At 49.2% G+C, this 18957-nt stretch overlaps 1 protein-coding gene across 1 annotated transcript in view; it reads right to left on the reverse strand.

The window, feature by feature from the left end:
* The window catches only part of ALPK2 (alpha kinase 2), an 89590-nt gene that overhangs the window by 5545 nt on the left and 65088 nt on the right, over positions 1-18957 (reverse strand). The window contains exons 6-12 of the mRNA XM_054583735.1: positions 17144-17291; positions 14969-15096; positions 14828-14863; positions 13844-14118; positions 12318-12406; positions 9144-9361; positions 4864-4912 (exon numbers count right to left, since the gene is read on the reverse strand). Coding sequence (XP_054439710.1) covers positions 4864-4912; positions 9144-9361; positions 12318-12406; positions 13844-14118; positions 14828-14863; positions 14969-15096; positions 17144-17291 — 943 coding nt within the window. The remainder of the gene's footprint in view (positions 1-4863; positions 4913-9143; positions 9362-12317; positions 12407-13843; positions 14119-14827; positions 14864-14968; positions 15097-17143; positions 17292-18957) is intronic.

The raw sequence follows: 18957 nt of genomic DNA on the forward strand, positions 1-18957 counted from the left end.
CCATTCGCTGCTATGTGGGGAAGGAGCCATTCCTGATTCTGTCCAGGCTTCTTTTGAATGTGGTTTCTTGCCACACGCCTTCCGGCTCCTCACTCTTTCTTCCAAAAGCAGGAAGACGCGACGCTAGCTGGTGGCTATGCTGAGGGGTGTCCTCTGTGGCTATTCACACCAATCCCATCCTGGTCCAGTGCTTACTGACTGGGAAGAAACCTGCTCAGGGTACATCTCTTTGTTTGGCTTCAATCTGCAACGTGAAATGGGCTTTGCAAGGAGACTACAGGGGGCAAAAGTGTTGGCTCTGATGCCCTCTGGTGGTGAAATGACAATCTCGCCATTTCCTCAGCTGCTGGCTAGGGAGGGGCGAGTGTTCTCAGGACCCACCGGGTCTCCTGCAGGTCTGCTCGCCTGCAGGCGCCGGTTTACACTGGTTTTGGTTTGGTTTGATTAGGTTAAGTGACCAAATCCCCAGTTACAGAATTAGGCATTTTTCCTTCTCCTCTCCAGAGAGCAATTTCAAATTGGAAATGTTCCGCAGGTAGTGTCTTGTGGGGTCTGCCTAGAAAATGGATTGTTAGGTATCCAAACAATCCTATTCGCCAGACTTCACAACTTGCCATTTTCATACTCAACACTGCCAAAGGATTGTGGGTGCGTTTCCAGACACAGTCCCATTGCTGGTTCCGAGGACAAATACAACACATTTCTGTTCTTAGGATCATACTCTCAGGTGAAGTTGCATTGAAAAAAATGAATCCTGACAGTTCCCTGTTTTATCTTATGAGATAATAAGTAACTATTTACCCTCAAAATAGGGCCATGCCCTCTGACTTCACTAAACAAGGGAACCAGACAGGTCGCATTGATGGTGGCAGCAGCCATGGTCCAGATTGAGACGCGTGGAGTATTTCCTTTAAGTGACCCCGTGTCCCCTCCGCCTGCAGAAGATCCTGCCAAGGCCAGAAAAGGGTGGGCCCCAAATCTGGGAGGACTTTTCCTTCCTGTTCTAACTAATTCAGAGTATTGTTTATTCTTGTTATCATTGTTGGTTCTTACTAAAGCAAGTCAGATTTGCTTCCTCATTGCTTCTTCCATCCACCTGTTGAGAGCTTCCTAGTGCAGTTAAACAATCATTGGTACCGCTGCCTACACAGAGCACGGCTTCTCAGGGCAGTGCCGGTCCGCCTTCAGGCGTGGGCGCGCTGAGCATCTGGAGGGCATTTGCTAAGAATAAAGAGCATGAGCTTCGTTGCTGCTTCGTCATCCATCTCCTCTCCTGCTCTCTGGAAGCCCTCCACAATGCTCCGCGCCCCAACCTTGCCTTCCCTGACTCTCTCCTTGCTTCCCCCGACCTCTCTCAGCCTGTCTGCAAGCTGCCTTTGGATCACAACCTTTTCCAAGTCTCTCCTCATTGTTTGAGCTCTGCTTTGCAGCATTGGTTCCCACGGGAGGGTTTCTTCAGTCGAGTCTCACCCCTGAATGCAGGGGAGCCGCCCTTTCCCTCGGTCGCCTTGCTTCAGGCAGCGTCGGCCTTCAGGCAGGTTTCTCCCTTCGCCTGCACCCCCTGCTCCTCACTTGGGACGTAAGAAGGTTGGACGTGGTTGGTGATTTTTACGCCCGAGCAGAGTGGTTCCCAGGGGCCTCTGAGGGAATCTGCCAATCACCCCTCACACTCCGATTGGAGGTTCCCCTTTTATCAGTATTTTTAACTGGGCTTCTAAGAAATGTTTCTCTTGGGGGAAAAAATTGTGACTTAAAAGGGAAAGCTTCAAGAAAAATCTAAAAAGAAGCAATAGCCCTGGCTGGTATGGCTCAGGGGACTGGGCGCCAGCCTGCGAACTGAAGGATCACCGGTCTGATACCCAGTCAGGGCACATGCCTGGGATGCAGGCCAGGTCCCCAGTTGGGGGCATGTGAGGGGCAACCCATCGATGTATCTCTCGCACATCCATGTTTCTCTCCCTCTTTTTCTCCCTCCCTTCCCCTCTGTCTAAAAATAAAATCTTTTAAAAAGAAACAAGAAACAGGATGATCTAATATCCACCTCGAAGCTCTCGGGCTCTTCACAACACACTTCTTTCCCACCTCCAGCTCCCTGACCACCACTCGGGAGGGAAGACGGTAGGTAACACTTTATAGACAGCATTTTGCACCAGGCTCCAGCCATCAGTTCTTCTAATGGGTCTTGGGCAGCTGTCCCAGGCCAGACAAGTCACATGAAAGCTAAGAACAAAACCAAGGCATTGGATTTCTTTTCAAATTAGGAGAAAAATGTGATCTGGGTTCCTGGAAGTTGTTAAGATGCTTTTAAAAGATATCTTAAGTAATCATGCCCTTAAGCTTGTCTTAGTCTTTGAAACTTCCTGGGCAAGCTTCTGCTCTGATTTGGTAGCAAGTTCTAAATGGCGGCATGAAATCTGACTATTCTGGTGCCCGGCTGAGGCATGGCAGGGAAAGGAAACTGCCATTTATCAAGTACATAGGGAGCTTCAGGGACTCAATGTAGATTCACTGGGGGAATCCTCGAGACAGCCCCCTGGGTCCCCATTCTGTAGACCAGTGGCCTCGAGAACTTAGCGTCACATGCCCACATAGCCGGCAAGACAAGATCCCAGCATTCAAGCCAGATCTGGATGACGCTCGAGTTTGTAACGTTCCGCAGAGAACATGGCGTCCGTCGAGGAAAGCTTTACTCGGGAAATTCTTTTGGGGTCCGGAGCAGTCTCTTCATAAATGAGGGCACTATATAATTTTTCTAAATGGGGGCCCCTGGCCAGTACCGGTTCCTAGCTAGATGGGCTGCTAGGACAGCACGCAGGCAAGGGCACCACCCTGGAGAAACCGGGGTGTCCAGTTGCCCTCTTCATCACACAGGCCAGGAAAGGCCTGTGACACAAGAAGCAAGGCTGCCAGCAGGGGACTGACTCAAAGGCAGTGGCGGGACTGAAGTTTAAACCCAAGTCTCTCTCTGCAACCACCTTTCCCCCACTATATCATCCCCACTCCCGACGTGCTGTCTTCCCAAGCCCCAGGCCATGACCAGCTTCCCTGACTTTGAGATCATTGGTCAGTGCGAGGGGTGGAGAGAGTCCTGACACCAAATTGTCTTATTCTGAGCAGCTTTTCAGAAGAAAAATATCCAAACTGCATCTAAGTTCTAGGACCAAAGTTCAGTCGATTCAGACTTGTTGATCTGAAGGGTAAAAGAAATGGCGGCTCCGTTGGTTGGAGCATTGTCCCATGCGCCAAAAGGTTGCGTGTTTGATCCCCAGGTGGGGCACATACAGGAGGCAACCAGTCAGTGCCTCTCTCTCCCCCACCCCATCTCTCTCTCTAAAATCAATAAACATATCCTCAGGTGAGGATTAAAACAAAAAAAGCCGTCCCCTGTCCACTTTTTCCCCAAATCCCTCTCCTTTACTCTGTCCTTCATTAAGGTTGGATATTAGTTTACTTGTTAAAGCGCTGCTGAGGCCAACGAGCTGAAATAACCAGAATGCTCACTCCGATAAGTTGTTACCAGCTCGGGAGAGAAAGCTGTATTAACCATTTGGTCTTATTTTCTGTATTTCCGATGCTTTGGCATCTGGGGCCTTGCTGGACCTGGAGAGACTGCCCCTCCCCAGGGCTGGCCAGTTCCTAGAGAGAGTAAATGATTGGCCTCCCAGAATGCCTTCTTTCATATACAAACCAACCAACCCAGAGCCTTCCACCCCCCTCCTCCTCCATTGGAGTTTCACAGTCAGGGCCACTTTCTCCCCGGGGCAGATACCAGACAACTAGGGACAGTCCCTACACCCCAGGGCCCACTGAAAATGTTCGAACTAGACAACCCATTCCTTCCTGCAGAGCCCACAATAAGGGGCCTTGCTCGTATTTCCCCCGACTGAGGCTGCTGCTTTGCCTCTGCCAACCTACCCGCCCCCTGTTACATGGCCCGCCCCCTCCTCTCGGGAACTGTAATAACTGTCTTTTCAACAGTGATCACCTCCTGATCTGTTGGCCTCGCCCAAACAGAACAATAATAGCAGCTACATTTTCAAACAGAAGCCATGCCTTCTGCAAGTCCTTTGCCCTCTACTCCCTCATCCTGACAAGCGGTCTTGGTGCCTGGGAACAGCGGCAGTGGGCAAGGCAACAGTGGCTCCATCCCAGCCCGCCGTTTTTCCCAAGAACCAAAGGAGCCTGCCTTCCGGGCCATGGTCAAGCAAGGCCGCGAGCAGGCACAGTGTGCTAGAGATGCCCCAGAAAGCTGTGATGGTGCCATCGGGTCTGGGCACGCTCCGCGCAAGCACCGGGAAAGAGAACCATCAGCAACAAGTCGGGTAACTACGCAGAGCCCTGGCAGAGCCATTTGCTCCTGTAGCCACCATGGAAGTCTGGGCGCCGCCCAAAGGACTTTTGGGGGAAAATATATAAAAATATGCAAACTGAATTTATTGCATTCAAATGATGGGTCAATAAATAAATATATATATATATATATATATTTTACTGACACTTCTAATAGTAAAGATGTTAAATGTAGAAAATCAAACATTCATAGTTAAAAGAAATCCCAAAAGTGTTGGCATACCCCAGCCCCCACCCCCCATGGCCTCCCTGTTTGTAATTAATCTTGAAGTGCCTTTGCAGAGTTCTTGTTTCAAAGTTAGGACACAACTGTGTTTTCCTGGGAGGACAAAGTCCATACATGTTTTAGGTAAGTGAGAGAAATGAACTGAATTCATCCAAGAACATTTGTCACCCACAGTGAGAACAAGAAATCTGCTCTGCCCACATCGGTCGAACAGCGTCTGCCTGGAAGGTGTTTGGGAGCCCAGAGCTGAAGGATAAGATGTACTGGATTTTTTTTTTCCTACTTACCCTTTAGCCAGTGTTGCTATGCCCACGTCGGTCAGCTTCATTCCCACACCTGCAGGAAGGGAGGGCAGAGACAGAACAGGTGTTACACGGATGCTCAGGAAGGGCGGGGTGGGGCGGGGCGTGGGGGCATTGCCCTGGCAGCCTGGTCCTGCACAGACACATGCTCTGTGGCTCCATGAGCCAGGTCCCCTTTCTGGCAAGGCCGACAGACTTTCCGACATGCATCAGCCTCGCGGGCCCGGACCTGGGAAGGCAGGCCTCGGCGGACACCGCAGCTCAGGGGAGACCCGCCTCCCTTGGGTGGGGGCTTTGGCGCTTGTTTCAACCCGGCAGACCTCTGCTTCAGCCTCGCCATCGCAACCTCAAGATGGGCTTTTGGAGCCCACCATACTACCCTTCCAGTCTGTCCAGACCAGCCAGACACCAGGCTTGAGTCTTGCCTGCTCCTCACTTGCTGCGACACTTGTCCTATCGGAGCCAGGCTGGGATGGCTGTATCCATCCCCAACTCCCGGCCAGCAGGAGACCTGCTCACTGAGGGGCCTGGCCGCACAGAAACCAGGCTGGGCTGTGGACGAAGGAAGCAGCATCCGCCAAAGCCAGCCCTGAGGTCTGGCCTGATGGCAAACCCACAGAGCGCTGTTTTCTGAGGCTCAGGAAAGGGGCCCTACAAGGTTCAGACGGATTCTGAGCCTGGCCCACGGCCAAAATAAGGGCCATGCTGCTGGCGGGCTGGTTCGTCAGCCCTGCCTTCCCGCTGCACACCTGTGGGCTGAATTACTTAGACACGGCGCTTGGGGTGACCTGGTGAGCATTTTAAAAGCCTGTTTCACAGGTGGCCAAGAATCCATCTCATTCTTTTAAAGCCACTAACAGCTAGCCCATTTGCAGAAATGCTTCACATAGCTTTCCTCACAGGACTGTGCTTAACACCAAATTGCAAAAGCCCTCTTTGGACATCTCTTTTTGTGGAAAGTCAGAGTGGAAAAATCGCAGCTCTAAGCTGCACAGAAGTCCAATTTTAAAAGTCATTTGGCAAAAGGTCCTTGAACTTGAGAATTGCTTTTCTTGCTTCTCACAGTTCCCAGCTGTCACTTACAATTTAGAAAAATTGAATATGATTTCTAAAAGGTAACATCTCTCTCTTGGTTTAATAATTTGCCAGCAATTCAACCAAGGTTATTACAGGTCTCAACAGGACAATAATTTAAATTCTAGTGTGCGGCTATTAAGCTGTGTTGGGGGTAATAATCCTTTTCAGGTTGTCTCTGTTGGAAAGAAAGAAGTAAGCAGCAATACGAGTTCGTCCTCCAGAATTTGAGTTCTTGGGTCTTTTGGGTGACAACTTCTTCGGAACCCGAGGTGCCTCCCCCGTGTGCATGTCTTAGGGTCTGGCTGTCACTCCTCAAAACTGCGGGATCTGCCACCATCCTATCAACAAGCAAAGGCACCAGGGAGGGGATAGCTTTTAAGAGTCAGAGAAGGTAATGGTTGAGTTTGGGTCTGTGTGTTTATTTAATGCTAATTCCAGTGTCTCAATTTATAAAATATGGATGTTGTTTAGGGAATGGATGTGCTCTCTCGTGCCATAATGAGGATGGCCCTGAAGAGATTTCTCCCAGCAGCAGCTGCAGAGGGTAAATAAACGCCATCATGAAACACCCCATTAAACCGTACACCTCATTTACGGAGAGAGGTAATGTTCTACCAGGGTTGTTTACTAGCGCCTGGACATGAAACTAGCTGTGCATGAAGCTCCAGGGTGTTACTTTGCGGCGGGAGAACTCTATTTAATGCAAAGTGAACCCTGAAAGAGAAAAGATGGGGAGCGTCTGATTGCACAGCATAGCCTAATTAGAATAGATAGCAGTCTGCCGAAACCACATTGGTGAGCGTGTGGCTGGGAAGTCTCTTAAAGCCGCCGGGGTGGCTGCCTGCAGCTTGCAGAGCAGCCCCATCTGCAAGACGGTGATGCGGTGCTTTCCATCTGGCTTTCGAGGAGCCCCTCACAGGAGCCTTGGGCTTCTGGAGGCACTTGGAAATCTCTGGCCAATTTGTAAAACTATGGGTTTGTGCAAAGAGCTTGGGGTTTGGAGTCAGGAGTCACAAGTTCGAGCCTTGGACCCCTCTGCTTGTACAAACACTAGCGAAATCCAATGCAAGTCTGTAGTCAGATTGTGCCAATGTGAGTCTCTGGGTCTGGTTTTGTTTTTTTTTAAGATTTTATTTATTTATTTTTAGAGAGAGGGGACAGGAGGGAGAAAAAGAGGGGAAGAAACATGGATGTGTGAGGAGGAACATCCATCGGTAGCCTCTCCCACGCACCCAAATTGGAACCTGGCCCTCCACCCAGGCATGTGTCCTGACCGGGGATCAAACCAGCAGCCTTTTGGTTCTCAGGCTGATGTGCAATCCACTGAGCTGCACCAGCCAGGGCAAACCTCCAGCTTTTGATATGCACTATAGTCCTGTAAAATGTTAGCATTGGGCAAAGCTAGATGAAGAGTCCATAGGGACCTCTCTGTACATTTTTGCAACTTCCTGTGTCTACGGTTATTTCAAAACAAGCATTTTTTTTAAACTAGGGAACATGTGCCTCACTGACTGTTTTGCTACCTCATTTAGTCTTCACCACAGCCCCATGTGAAAAGTACTGAGGCACACAGAGGGGTGAGCAATTTGCCCAAGGCTAGCAGCCAGCAAGGGCAGGAGCAGGGGCCAGAGCCCACAGGCAGCCTGGCTTTCGCCACCTGCTCCTGCTAGGTCTTAGGATCGGTGTCCAGGGCAATGCCTGGCGTTTGGCAGGCATACGGTTACAGTTCAGCTATTTCTTGATCATTTGGAAGGGAAAAGGAATAGGAAGGCCTGCGGCAGAGCTGTCGGCGCAGCACCCGTTGCCCTCACACTAGCCATTTCTGTGCAGCTGGCCCCGCCTCCCGGTGCACGGCCAGCATCTCTGCCTGAGAACTTTCTCTGATCGCAAGAGGCTGCTCGGCTCTGCTCGGCTCTGCTCGGCTCTGCTCGGCTAGCCCGTGTGCAGGTGGCGCCCTCCGCTGGTAACGAAAGGCGGTCACCCCTGGGGGCGGGGATTCTGAGACTCGCGCGCTGCACAAAGCAGGCTCCCCGGGGGGCGTGAGTGTCAGCTGCCCACAGCGGTGACTGGCCACCCTGGGAGGGTCCCCCCTTCCCTCCCTTCCCTCCCTGTTACACCTCTCCGCTTCCCCCCCAGAGTTTACTGGGGTCCCCTCTCACCTATTTGTACTTGAACATTTATGTGCATGCAGTAAAGGGCAGACCTGGACCAAAGGTTCAAGCCTCATCCAGCTCCTCGGGGTTCATTTCTAAACCCTTGGAATGTCCAGCCTGATAAGAGTAGCTTTGTCTACCTGGTACCTTGGGCCAAGTAGAGTCAGCATGACCTCTGGAGAGGCTAGAGGCTGAGGTCAATTTCATGGGCAGCCAGTCATGCATGTGTGATGGAACCTGATAAAAACTCGAACGCCAAGGCTCGTGTGAGCTTCCCTGGTTGGCAGCTGTCCATGCGTGTTGCTACATGTCATGGCTGGAGAAGTAAGCACTGTCCCCATGGCTCTGCCAGAAAAGGACACCTGGGACCCTCTACCTGGTCCCTCCCAGACTCTGCCCCACGCACCTCTGCCTTTCGTTGCTGTGAATCTGTGTCCTTTGGCTGCAATAAACTGTAACCACGAGTATAACAGCTTCTCTGAGATCTGTGAGTCCTTCCTGCAAACGAATGAACCTGACGGGGGTCTTGGGGACCCCCAAACTGTGACTTGCCTCAGGGCTGCTTCTGTGGGGAACCTAATTATGACATCCTCACTTCACACAACAATCGTATTCAGCGTACTCATAAAAAATGTGTGTATACATTGAAAACATGCTGCAAATTCACCAAGGGAGCTCGAAATCTAAAGTAACTCTGAAAGACCCTTTCCCCTATCAAGAATGAATGATTACATCTTAGTTTAACTTTCGGCACATCCGGATTCCCGTGTATACTTCCAAATCTGCGCCTGCTGAGGATGCAAGAAAGTCAATCTTTGGTTGCCTGTTGTAATTGGCATGAATGATGAACATGTACTTTATGGCTCCATTTGGCTGATCATTTCTGGCTCCTCTGTCACACCTTGTTTCTGATGAGACTTTCGTAACACCCCCTGCTGGTGAAGGCGCTTAGAGGCAGCCCCCACACCCCTCCCCCTCCCCCAGGACCGGCGAGGGCCTCCATGGCCCGAGCCAAGGCCAGACTACTTTCCTCACCCTGCATGTCGGTGACCAGGAGGCAGCCCCCCGTTTTCTGGTACACCCAGTGCTGGAAGGTGCAGCACTTCTGACCAGCCTCCGAGTCTCTTCTCAAGAAGTTGATTTCCTTCCCATCCCTGATGGAATACTTCACAAACTCTCCCATCAGCTCCTCCTCCACCGTGGCGTATGGGATGTTGTTCTCAGGTCGATGGATAAGAAAAATAGGAATGATCCTGGAAGGGAAGAGAACATGGGCACATGTCATGCTCCCCGATGGGAATAAAGACTTTGGGGGGCATGCTCTCCTCACCTGGAGTGGCAGGGAGCTGCAGAATAAACCCCTGGGTTCCATTAGATTAGACTAAACCCCCCGCCCCCGCAATGATTTTTTTACTGAGTAAAAGGATGTGTTTCTGGTTTTTATTTGTCCCTAGAGTTGGTCAGAAACTCCTCCTGAATTGTTAGCGTAGAAATGGATGTCTCACTGTAGTCATATGTCAATGACCCCTTGGTCATGTGACTGTAAACCATCTATCCGTCCATTATATGTCCAACCTCCCAGCCTTCCTTCGGTCCTTCCTTCCTTCCATTCAGGTCACAAATCAACAAACACTCATTCAGCTGCTTCCAGGTGTCAGACACTCTTCCAGACTCTATTCCAGAAAACGGCAGTAAAGCAAACAGGCTCTGCTCTTACGGATCTTACACTTACATGAAGGAGACAGGCAGTAAACAAGTAAATGTATATTGCTATGTGCCAGAGAAAAAATACAGCTGTGGAGAGAAGGTGGGAGGTCCAGGAGTAGGGAAGGGGCTGATTTTACTTAGGGAGGCCTTGCTAATAAAGGATACTTGAGCAGAGACCTGCAGGAAGTGAGGGTGGAGGAGCATGACTATATCTACAGGAAGAGTCTTCCAGGTAGAAGGAGTGACATATGGAAAAGGCTCCTGATGTGTTTGTTCAAAGCGCAGTGAGGGGCCCATGTGGCTGCAGGGCAGTGAGCAAGGAGAGGACATGGGAGGTGAGTGGGGACAGAGGGAACGCGAAGCCAGACCTTGGGGGTCTGGTTGGCCATTTGACAACTCTGCCCTTTGTGCTGAATTGGACGAGAAGCTATTGGAGGGTGTTGGGCAAAGGAGTGGCATGATCAAACTTCTGTGTTTCCAGGATGACTCTCTGCCACTGCGTGTGGGCAGACTGTGCAAGGACAAGAGCAGACGCAGGAGCCCAGATAGGAAGCTCTGTGGTAGTGATGGCAGCTGGAAGCGGAGAAGGGTCAGGCCTTAAATGCATCTTCCGGCACTAACCCACCCACGGTCACCCCGTCCTAGCCGGCTATTTCATACCTGCTCCACTGGCCTCTACCGGCCCCCGCGTCCTCCCACAGTCTCACTCTCAGCTGATGCCCTTGCTTCCTGCTCCACTGGGAGCACTCAATAGGAACAGAACACCCAGAGCCGCCATCCCACGTATTCCCATCTCCCAAGGTCTGCTCCCGCACCCTCCGCCTTCCCGTCCCTCCTGTGCAGGAGGAACCCTCTTTGCTCCTGCTCGAACCTTCTCTCCCACTGGGGCCTCGATCCGAATCCCTCTCAAGGATATTGCCCCGGAGATTTTTCCTTCTGCAGCATCATTCTCAATGGCATAGCAACACGCTGCAGTATCTCCGTGGACCGCATGGACCCTGAGCTTACATGAAAACTCAAGGCAGTTGTAGACGCACCGCCTCCAACCTCTCCCTCCCATCCTCTCTTGCACCCACCTCACGACGCTTTCCCACTAAAGAAGCTTTGATCAATGGCACTGTGAGCACCATGTGGCTGAGTCTAATTAATGGCCTCTCACTGGCTCTCATCTTACTTGTTCTCAGTGGCTCTTGACTGAGTTGCTCTCACTTCTTTTTGAAACACCTTCCCATGGCTTCCAGAAACTCCCTTCCTCTTGGTTTTCCTCCTGCTTCCCCAGCTACTTTGTCTCTGTCTCCTTTGCTGGTTCCTCACTTCTCCGCAGCCTTGAGACTCCCGCCTGCCTGGGCATTGCTCTCGTCTCTCACCCACCCCTCCCTGCAGGAGGAGCTATGCCGACAGCTGCCTATGGGCCAAACCCAGCACGATGCCTGTTTTCATTCCACCCATGAGCTAAGGATGAGTTTTACAGAGGAACATTTGCAATTGTTTTGGTCATAGGAAACACACGCTGAACCCCAATTAAGCAAAATGTTACTTTAAAAAAAAAAGAATTTCATTCTTCTCTTTAGCAAACATATATCAACAATTATATTCAATTATTATTATTATTTTAAAATACATCAATAAGGATTTGTAACCTAAGGATCTACATAACAGCCTTGACTTTTGCCTCTTGACCATAGAGCCCCAAATAGTTACTCTCTGGCCCTTTGCAGAAAGGTTTGCCAATCCCTGGTCTCAGGTTTTGTCTTCCGTTGATTATTATCATCTCTTTATTTCCTCTCTCTGCCTCAAAAGCCACAAGCATGTTCTTGCCTCTCCATCCTTTAAAAGAATCATCCCCGCCTTCCTTTGCAGGGACTTTGCCCTCCATAAGCTATCACCAGCCCCATGGTCTCACACTCTCCCCTGGTCAGGAAGGAAAGGGGTCTTAGATAGCGAAATGCCCTAATCCACCTTCAGAGCAGTAGGGTGCCAACATTTGCCTGGGTGAACAAATCGTCTGTGAGTGGGTAAAAGTAATCTGTTAATTTATCTCTGTTGAACTCCAGGAACTGGGTATCACGTTCCCATAATCCTGATCCCCCAATTCACTCTTTCTGGACATGGCACCATATTTTATTTTCATCATAGGGCTAATCACTTTGTAGTATTCCTGTGTTCTCTTATATTTGCTTATTGTTCAAATAATGTAATATTCCTGAGATTAGAGATCTTCTTTCTGATTTAACACGATAGGTACATTTATTGAATTCATCCACCCATCCATCCACACATACATTTATTTAAAGAATACTTAACAAGTATCCTTCTGTAAGCTTCTGGTGACCCAAGGAAGAACAGGAGAGCTAGCAGCCATGGGTGTCCTCACAGTTTCCAGAGAGACCAATCAAAATGCTTGTCTTACTGGTCCTTCTCACCCTGTCTTCCCTCCAGGCCCTGCCCCTAAGTCCCCAACAAGTCAGAGGCAGAAGTACAGGAGAGGGGACACATACTTACTCTGGCACTTCCCCGAAGCCTTCCAGAGGCTGAGCTTCGGCAGCGTAGATCTTAGCATAGTATCTGGCAGTGTTCTGAACGTAGCATTCCTGTATCACCCAAACACATGGGGAAGTCAAGTGATTAGAGGAAATTCAGAGAGTGGTTTGGTGAAACTAATCAGACTCCCTAATAGAGGCAAAGCTGATGGATTCCCAAACCTATCCCCAGTCGTGGGCACAGACGCAACAATGACTGCCACCCAGAGCTGGCCACTCGTGGGGAGCTCTGAGACCTGCAGGAACGAGACCTGCAGGTGAAGGTCAAGTGGTCTCAGGGGCCAGGTGTCCCTGAATTACAAACTCTGTAGAACTGCATGTCTGAAGTTCATCCCTGAACTAAGCAGGACTGGCCCCTCGGCCAGATGTCAGGTCAAGCTTGGGGCTCGCAGGGTTTCCTGTGAGCTCCCCCATTGAGGTTTTTCTTCAACAGTGTAATTTGAGTTGGAAAGAGTGAACGTCTTTATAAGATTGTTGGTGTAGGAAAAGCAAATCGGATTCTGCTTTCCACTCTGTAAGGCATTTCTGAGTGGGAGTCTGCATGTTGGGGCACGGCCAGGTGATAGTTGAGATGGGAGGAGTACTCGGTGAAAGAAAGGAAAAAGAGGGGTGGGCGTGGAGAATGAAATACAATTGGCAAAATCCTCTCCCCGCGGAAGAGGGGCTGCCTCCATGAGCACCAAGTCCCACGTGACACAGCCACATCGGGGAGAATCAGGGGCGGCAAATGCTTGACAGCACCCGAGATAGTCACCTAAGTCCAGTCTACTCATTTTGTAGACAGAAATTGTAAAAGGGCATCTGGTTTGTAAAAGAGGTAGACCCGCGGTTTCTGAAAGTTTAGCCAGCGCTGGTGTCAAGAATGAAGCTCATGGACCAAGCTGGGAGGGGGGCAGGGAGAGCAGGTAGTGCTCTCCTCCCCTCTCGCCACCAGAGTTCTGTGACTCACCAGCATAGAGAGGTGGGGACTTAGCTGGAGACTCGGGGCGCTCTCCCTTCATGGCTTATGGGCTGACACTGAACCAAACTCAGGAAGACAGGATATGGGGCAGATGCTTCTGTCCTGTCCTCCTTAATATATCCCACCCCCAACCCCCTCCGTCCAAAATGAAACAGTCCAGAAACCACTCCTGATTTTAGCTGTCTTTGGGGATCCTGGCATCCAGTGCAGCTTAGACACCCACCCCCGCCACTTTCCATATCATCCGGTGTCCAAGCAGATTCAAACCTCAGAGCTGTCGCGGAGCTTCCTAGGAAAGACCTCAGCACAGGTCAGAACCGGCGAGGCGCCTCCAGACAGAGGCTGAGCCCCGTCTGGCTGGCACAAGGCCAAGAAGTACTCGTCGGAACTGAGACATGATTCCCGGCAGTCAGCCTTCACCCCAAAGGGAGAAGAACCTCCTCTTGGAGCCACTCCATCAGTTCTGAGTCTGATTATCATGGCCCCTCTCTCTCCTCAAGTGACATCTTTAGCACAGGTGGACACACCTGGGCAGCGAGTTTGTAGTTCCTCTGGATGAGCTCATCGTTGTTTCTGGTCCCATAGGCCACGGCATTGTGCACCTTGAGCACACAGGCGTGGCCAGGCTGGAAGACAGGCAGGAGGCCCTGCATGACTTTGCTGCGGAAGGCTTTGCGGTGGACGCCTTCTCCAAAGTGCAGCTCCTCCGTGGCGATCTGGCCTCGTAGGCGGTCCCCGAAGTAGCGGTCACGGAGGAAGTCTTCCTTGAAGATAAGCTGGCTGAACTCAATCTCTTCACATCCTAAAACATAGCTCGAATTTAGTTGTACACTATACCCTCCTCAGCGACCCATCTTTGAGGTCCATCTCATCTTTGAGCTACAGCTCTGTTGGGAGTTAAGTGTGGCTTCCCCTTTGAGGTTCTGAAGGTCAACCTTGGGCTCAGTGCGTGGCCCAGGGGCAGCGGGAGTGTCCCGGAGCAGCTGTGAGGCTGCTGCTACACCAGGTGTGCACCAGCGCCAAAAGAGAGCCCTCAAGCCCGCCTGTCATCTTCATTAAGATGCAAATAAATGGAGTTGTACTCCTAGACACCTGGACTTCTTTGGGAATTTGCTCAGCTAGTGAAAGTGAAAACTAAACTGAAGAAACAAAACATGCCATGTAAGTGCTAGAGGCTGAAAAATCCCCTGCAGATGGCTGAATGCTAGTCTGATGCTTAAAGGAAAAAACCTAACCCCAAATTCCCCCTCCACATGTTCCCAGCAACTGCCCGCTACAGTCTGATCTCTTTCATAAATGATACACTTCTGGATATTTGTAGCCTAGAGATATAGGCCTTAGGATCAGGTTGAAGTGGATCATGAGTTTTCACTCAGTTCTCAGTGATCCCTGAGCTCTGTCTTATTTGGTTAGGAGACTCCCTGGGAATGTCGCCTCCGCCATTGACTCCGGGAGCTAGTTCAGGCTTTGTGATGGGCCCAGTCCGCGGCACCCCACTCAGGTTGGCTTACCTTTAATATCCTGGTGACTGGAAAGTTGTTTGAGAACTGGAAGAAGATACAGAAGAGAATGCTTTCAGAACAAAGGAACACTCTTAAATTGGTAGGCGTTAGTGGTTCTCATTTATCTGAAACAGAAATGCCGAGGTTTACCTTCAGGGGTGAGGTTAAATTCAGTGGTCACTTTTCCATAACTGTTCTTGACGCAGCAATCATAGCGGCCCTGGTCCTTCTGACTGGCTTGAACGACGGCCAAGGACACAACGGAGTGGTCTCCTGCGCTGAGGGGGGATATTAACATCAGCACGTGTCATCATTCGGAAGTCGCATTTTTCTAATGCACTTAAGGCGAAAGGAACTAATGTGTCTCCGACCTGGTGTTTTCAGCCAATGAACTGGCTAAAGGACAAGATCGTGGTGAGCTGCTTAAATAATATTTTTATCTATAGGGGATGATCAGGACAATTCTGGCTTAACACTCTCTCCCCTAAATGCAATGTCAACACACAGAAACATTTGAGAGGGTTGACTGTTGTTAATAAAACAAAGAACTAGCATCGCGAATTCTGGGGGCTGATCAGAATGTCTGATCAGGATCCACCTCAGTCATGTTATTAATCCAGATGACTCATGCCTGAAGGAGAACCTAAAACTTCAAACCTGACTCTAAACCCAGACACAATAAGGGACAAGGAAAAGCAGATCTTTACTCTTGATAAGTGACTCATGGAAGGACATGTAACGGAAACACTGAACTGAAATCAGGGATGAAAGAAATGTGACACCATCTGAAATCCCACGGGAAATAACATACATCATCTGTTAGTATACAAAGGAATTATGACTCCCCAATATTCTCATGTGTTAGCAGAGAGAGGGCAAACGGGTGTGCCTCTTGCAGACAGGGCCGCCAAGAAGAAAGGAAACAAACACCAACAAGACGTGAGAGGCCTTGGCACACGTCATCAGTAAGTAGCGCGCTACTAATGCTATCTGCCCCCTCGAGGGAGGTCAGGTTCTCTACAGACACCTCAAAAGGGAAAGGAGCCTGGAAGATTCAGGTGCCAGTTCTGAGCTTCAGGCAAAGCTGCAGGGAATGCTGGTTAATTGCACTTGGCTGGTGGCAACACCAACAAAAAATTAAATGAATAATTAGTACTTCTTTTTGATAAAGCTCTGGAGAATAGCTTTGATTTAAAAATCATGCCATTATTTCTCCATTCTAATTCCTTTTAAGCCATTTGTATGACAGGCAGGGTAAGGATGACATTTTAGGCGAAGCAGCTTTATTAGCTAACACATTGGTGACAATCCAGTGAGGTTTGTGTGGTGATATTAAAGAAGCAGAACTATAGGTCAAACCTTCCACAGCTGCATCAGGGACATTAACTTCCAGATGTATTCCAAGCAGACATGTTTGATTTAATTATACAGAAAACTCATATTTTTCTTACTTTTTTCAGTCTGCTTGTGACAAGATTAAAGGGATAGGAACACCTCCCAAGACTCAGAAAGCTGAGCTGCGACCTCCTTCAGCAGAAAGAGGCTTTGGGGATTGTCTGGATTACGCTGGTTCCCATTGAACCAGGTGGTCTAGCTCTAGAACGAGCCCCACCTCCTCAGGTGTGTCAGATGAAGCTCAAGTCCATCAATCCCCCTGAACCAGCATTTATGGCGAGAAAGGTGTTCTAAGAAGCCATTAATCAGATCCATCCCACATAGGGTATTCTTAGCAATGACTCTCCTGCTCCTCCAATAGCCTGGGACCGCAGGAAAAAACTGCTTTTCCCATCTCAGAGGTGGATGCTTATCACCCTCAGCAGCGGGTACTTTTCTGAAGGCCACATGGACTGTCTCTTCCTTTTAATTCAGTTTGATCTGTACCAGGTTAGGGGGAAGCTGTGACAGAAAACATGGCAAAATTCACAGACACACAGAAGAGCGCTCTTCCATGCTGGGGCCACAGCGCCTCAGACTACAAGGTGACTTGAGGTGTTCCCTGAATGTAATAAAAATGTAATGATTTTAAAAATTAAAATTTAAACCTGTGATGTAAAAGGTTTTAAATCACATGTTTGAATGTAACGAAAGGTTTTGTGACTTCCTAAGGCCACGGAACCCATCAGAGGCCAGGCCAGGACAAGAACCCGCCACCGTTTTCCCTATTCAGGCTCCTGTCTTCCCTTAATTCCTCTTCCTGGATACTCTGAGTGTGGAATTTCTACTCTAAGTTCCTGCTTTACTTCCTATAATGTATTATTTTATTTTAGAGCTGCGAGGTGAAATAAGCAGCAACTATTGAAAAGTCACCAGGGGCAAACATCGCACCTTCTCTGCATTTGGGCTATTGGTTTTGAATCTTTTGTCCACCAGATAGTAGAATCTTCATGAATTTCCGCAAACTGGCAGCTTAGTCTTACATTTCCAGAGTGTTCGGGAAACATCTCAGCTTGGATCTTTTTCAGTAATACCGGAGCTAGGAATGAGAGATCGGCAGGTCAGTGTTCTTGTAACAGTTGCAAAGAGCCCAACAGTGGGCAAAAGACTTTTCCATCTCCTCTCACTTAATTCTCACAACAGTCCCCAGAGATGAGGACAATAATTATGACCCTCAATTTATGGATGAGAAAACCAAGTGTCTGAGAGGAGATGTGGCTGCTTCAACACTAGGTAAGTGAACAAATCAATCTACATAGTTACTTTTTGTTACTTAAAATTCCCTGAGTAAGGTCGGTGATGCACAATGTGAACTATAACTTGAGAGACTTTTTTTTTTTTAAGATGGGGGAGAAGGATTTTAGATACCTAGTCTACAGGACCCAGCTCAAATAAAGATGCTTTTAAATGATCACCAGATGGTCCAGGTCAAAATAAGAGCAGGGGATTAGGGAGTAACATAAAATCTGGATCATCCACATAATTGTGGTTAAGCTGTCAGATGTAAAAGGCAATTAAACAATAGTTATTTGCTAAAAAGTATTCATTCATCTTGCCTCTGATTACCATTGTCTTTGCTGAAGATTGCTATTATGTCTGATATCAATTTCATTAACAGAAGAGAAATGTCTGCTTGAATGAAAAAGGAGCAATAAGGAAATGATTTCCAGAGTTGGGAGGAGACCTTCAAATATTGATTTTTAAAATCAGGGCTCAGAACGCCTTAAACCAGGCACATGTGTAATTACTTGGGGCAACCACTGGGAGGCAGCATTGACAGTGGAACAAGACAAGAAGAGAAGACCCAGACAGGTGGCTGGAATCAGTCAGTGGGCAGTGGCGTTACTGGAAATGTGGTGTCTGTTGATTAGAGACCAAGTTCCATTACTTTGCATCTTTGGTAACATAAAATACTGTATAACTCAGACCAAGACAAAAGTCATCAATGCCGATGCGTGTGTGCGCTGTTCCCTCAAAGTCCACCGCTGTGAAATAGTCGCCGTGTTAAGCGTGCCTCCCATCTCTCCTTGGTGCCCACAGAGCCTTGAATAACAGAATTCACATCTACAGGCTTATCTTCTTCCCAGGAAGTGATAATGAGCTGCCTGTGTAACATGCTCTCAAACTAGAGAGTTGCTGAAGTTACTAATAATATTATGGCAGAGATAGAAAACATAACAAGCATTTATGGCCGGCAAGCCCCGTTTCCACTCATGTGGCTCCTGTGAGCTATGCCGGGCATCCAGGCCCACAGTCTGATACTCTTGGTTCAGTCTCGACCAAGCTGACCTCCTTTAGGACACATTTCCTCAAGGGCCCTTCCAACACTGCAGTGGCAATTTTCAGAGGTGATTTGTAGCGAACTAAGGGTTCCTATGGTTGCCAACCCCACCTACCACTTGTTGTAAGCTCTGAACAGAGAGAAAATTGGGGGACAGAGGAAAGGGCATAAAATGAGTGGTGGAATTAAGTGAGGGACTTTGAGAGACACAAAGCTGGCTTGGACAGGAGGCCTTGGGGTTTCAGGAAGGGGCCCTGTTTGTGGGGGGCGGAGGGACCAGCACAAATGAAGGAGCTAAGAGGGGCCGGGCAGTGTAGTTGTACTAAGTTCCGAATGTCCCCTGCCTCCCCAAAAAAGGTTACTTGGTTTAATTTCTTTCAGAATCATCCAAGTCATCTTCCACCCCCAAGTCCTACCTCACCAG

The sequence above is a fragment of the Pteronotus mesoamericanus genome, unplaced genomic scaffold (assembly GCF_021234165.1).
Source record: "Pteronotus mesoamericanus isolate MK-2021 breed Mesoamerican mustached bat unplaced genomic scaffold, CSHL_Meso_final contig_74, whole genome shotgun sequence".
Classification (NCBI taxonomy): Eukaryota; Metazoa; Chordata; class Mammalia; order Chiroptera; family Mormoopidae; genus Pteronotus; species Pteronotus mesoamericanus.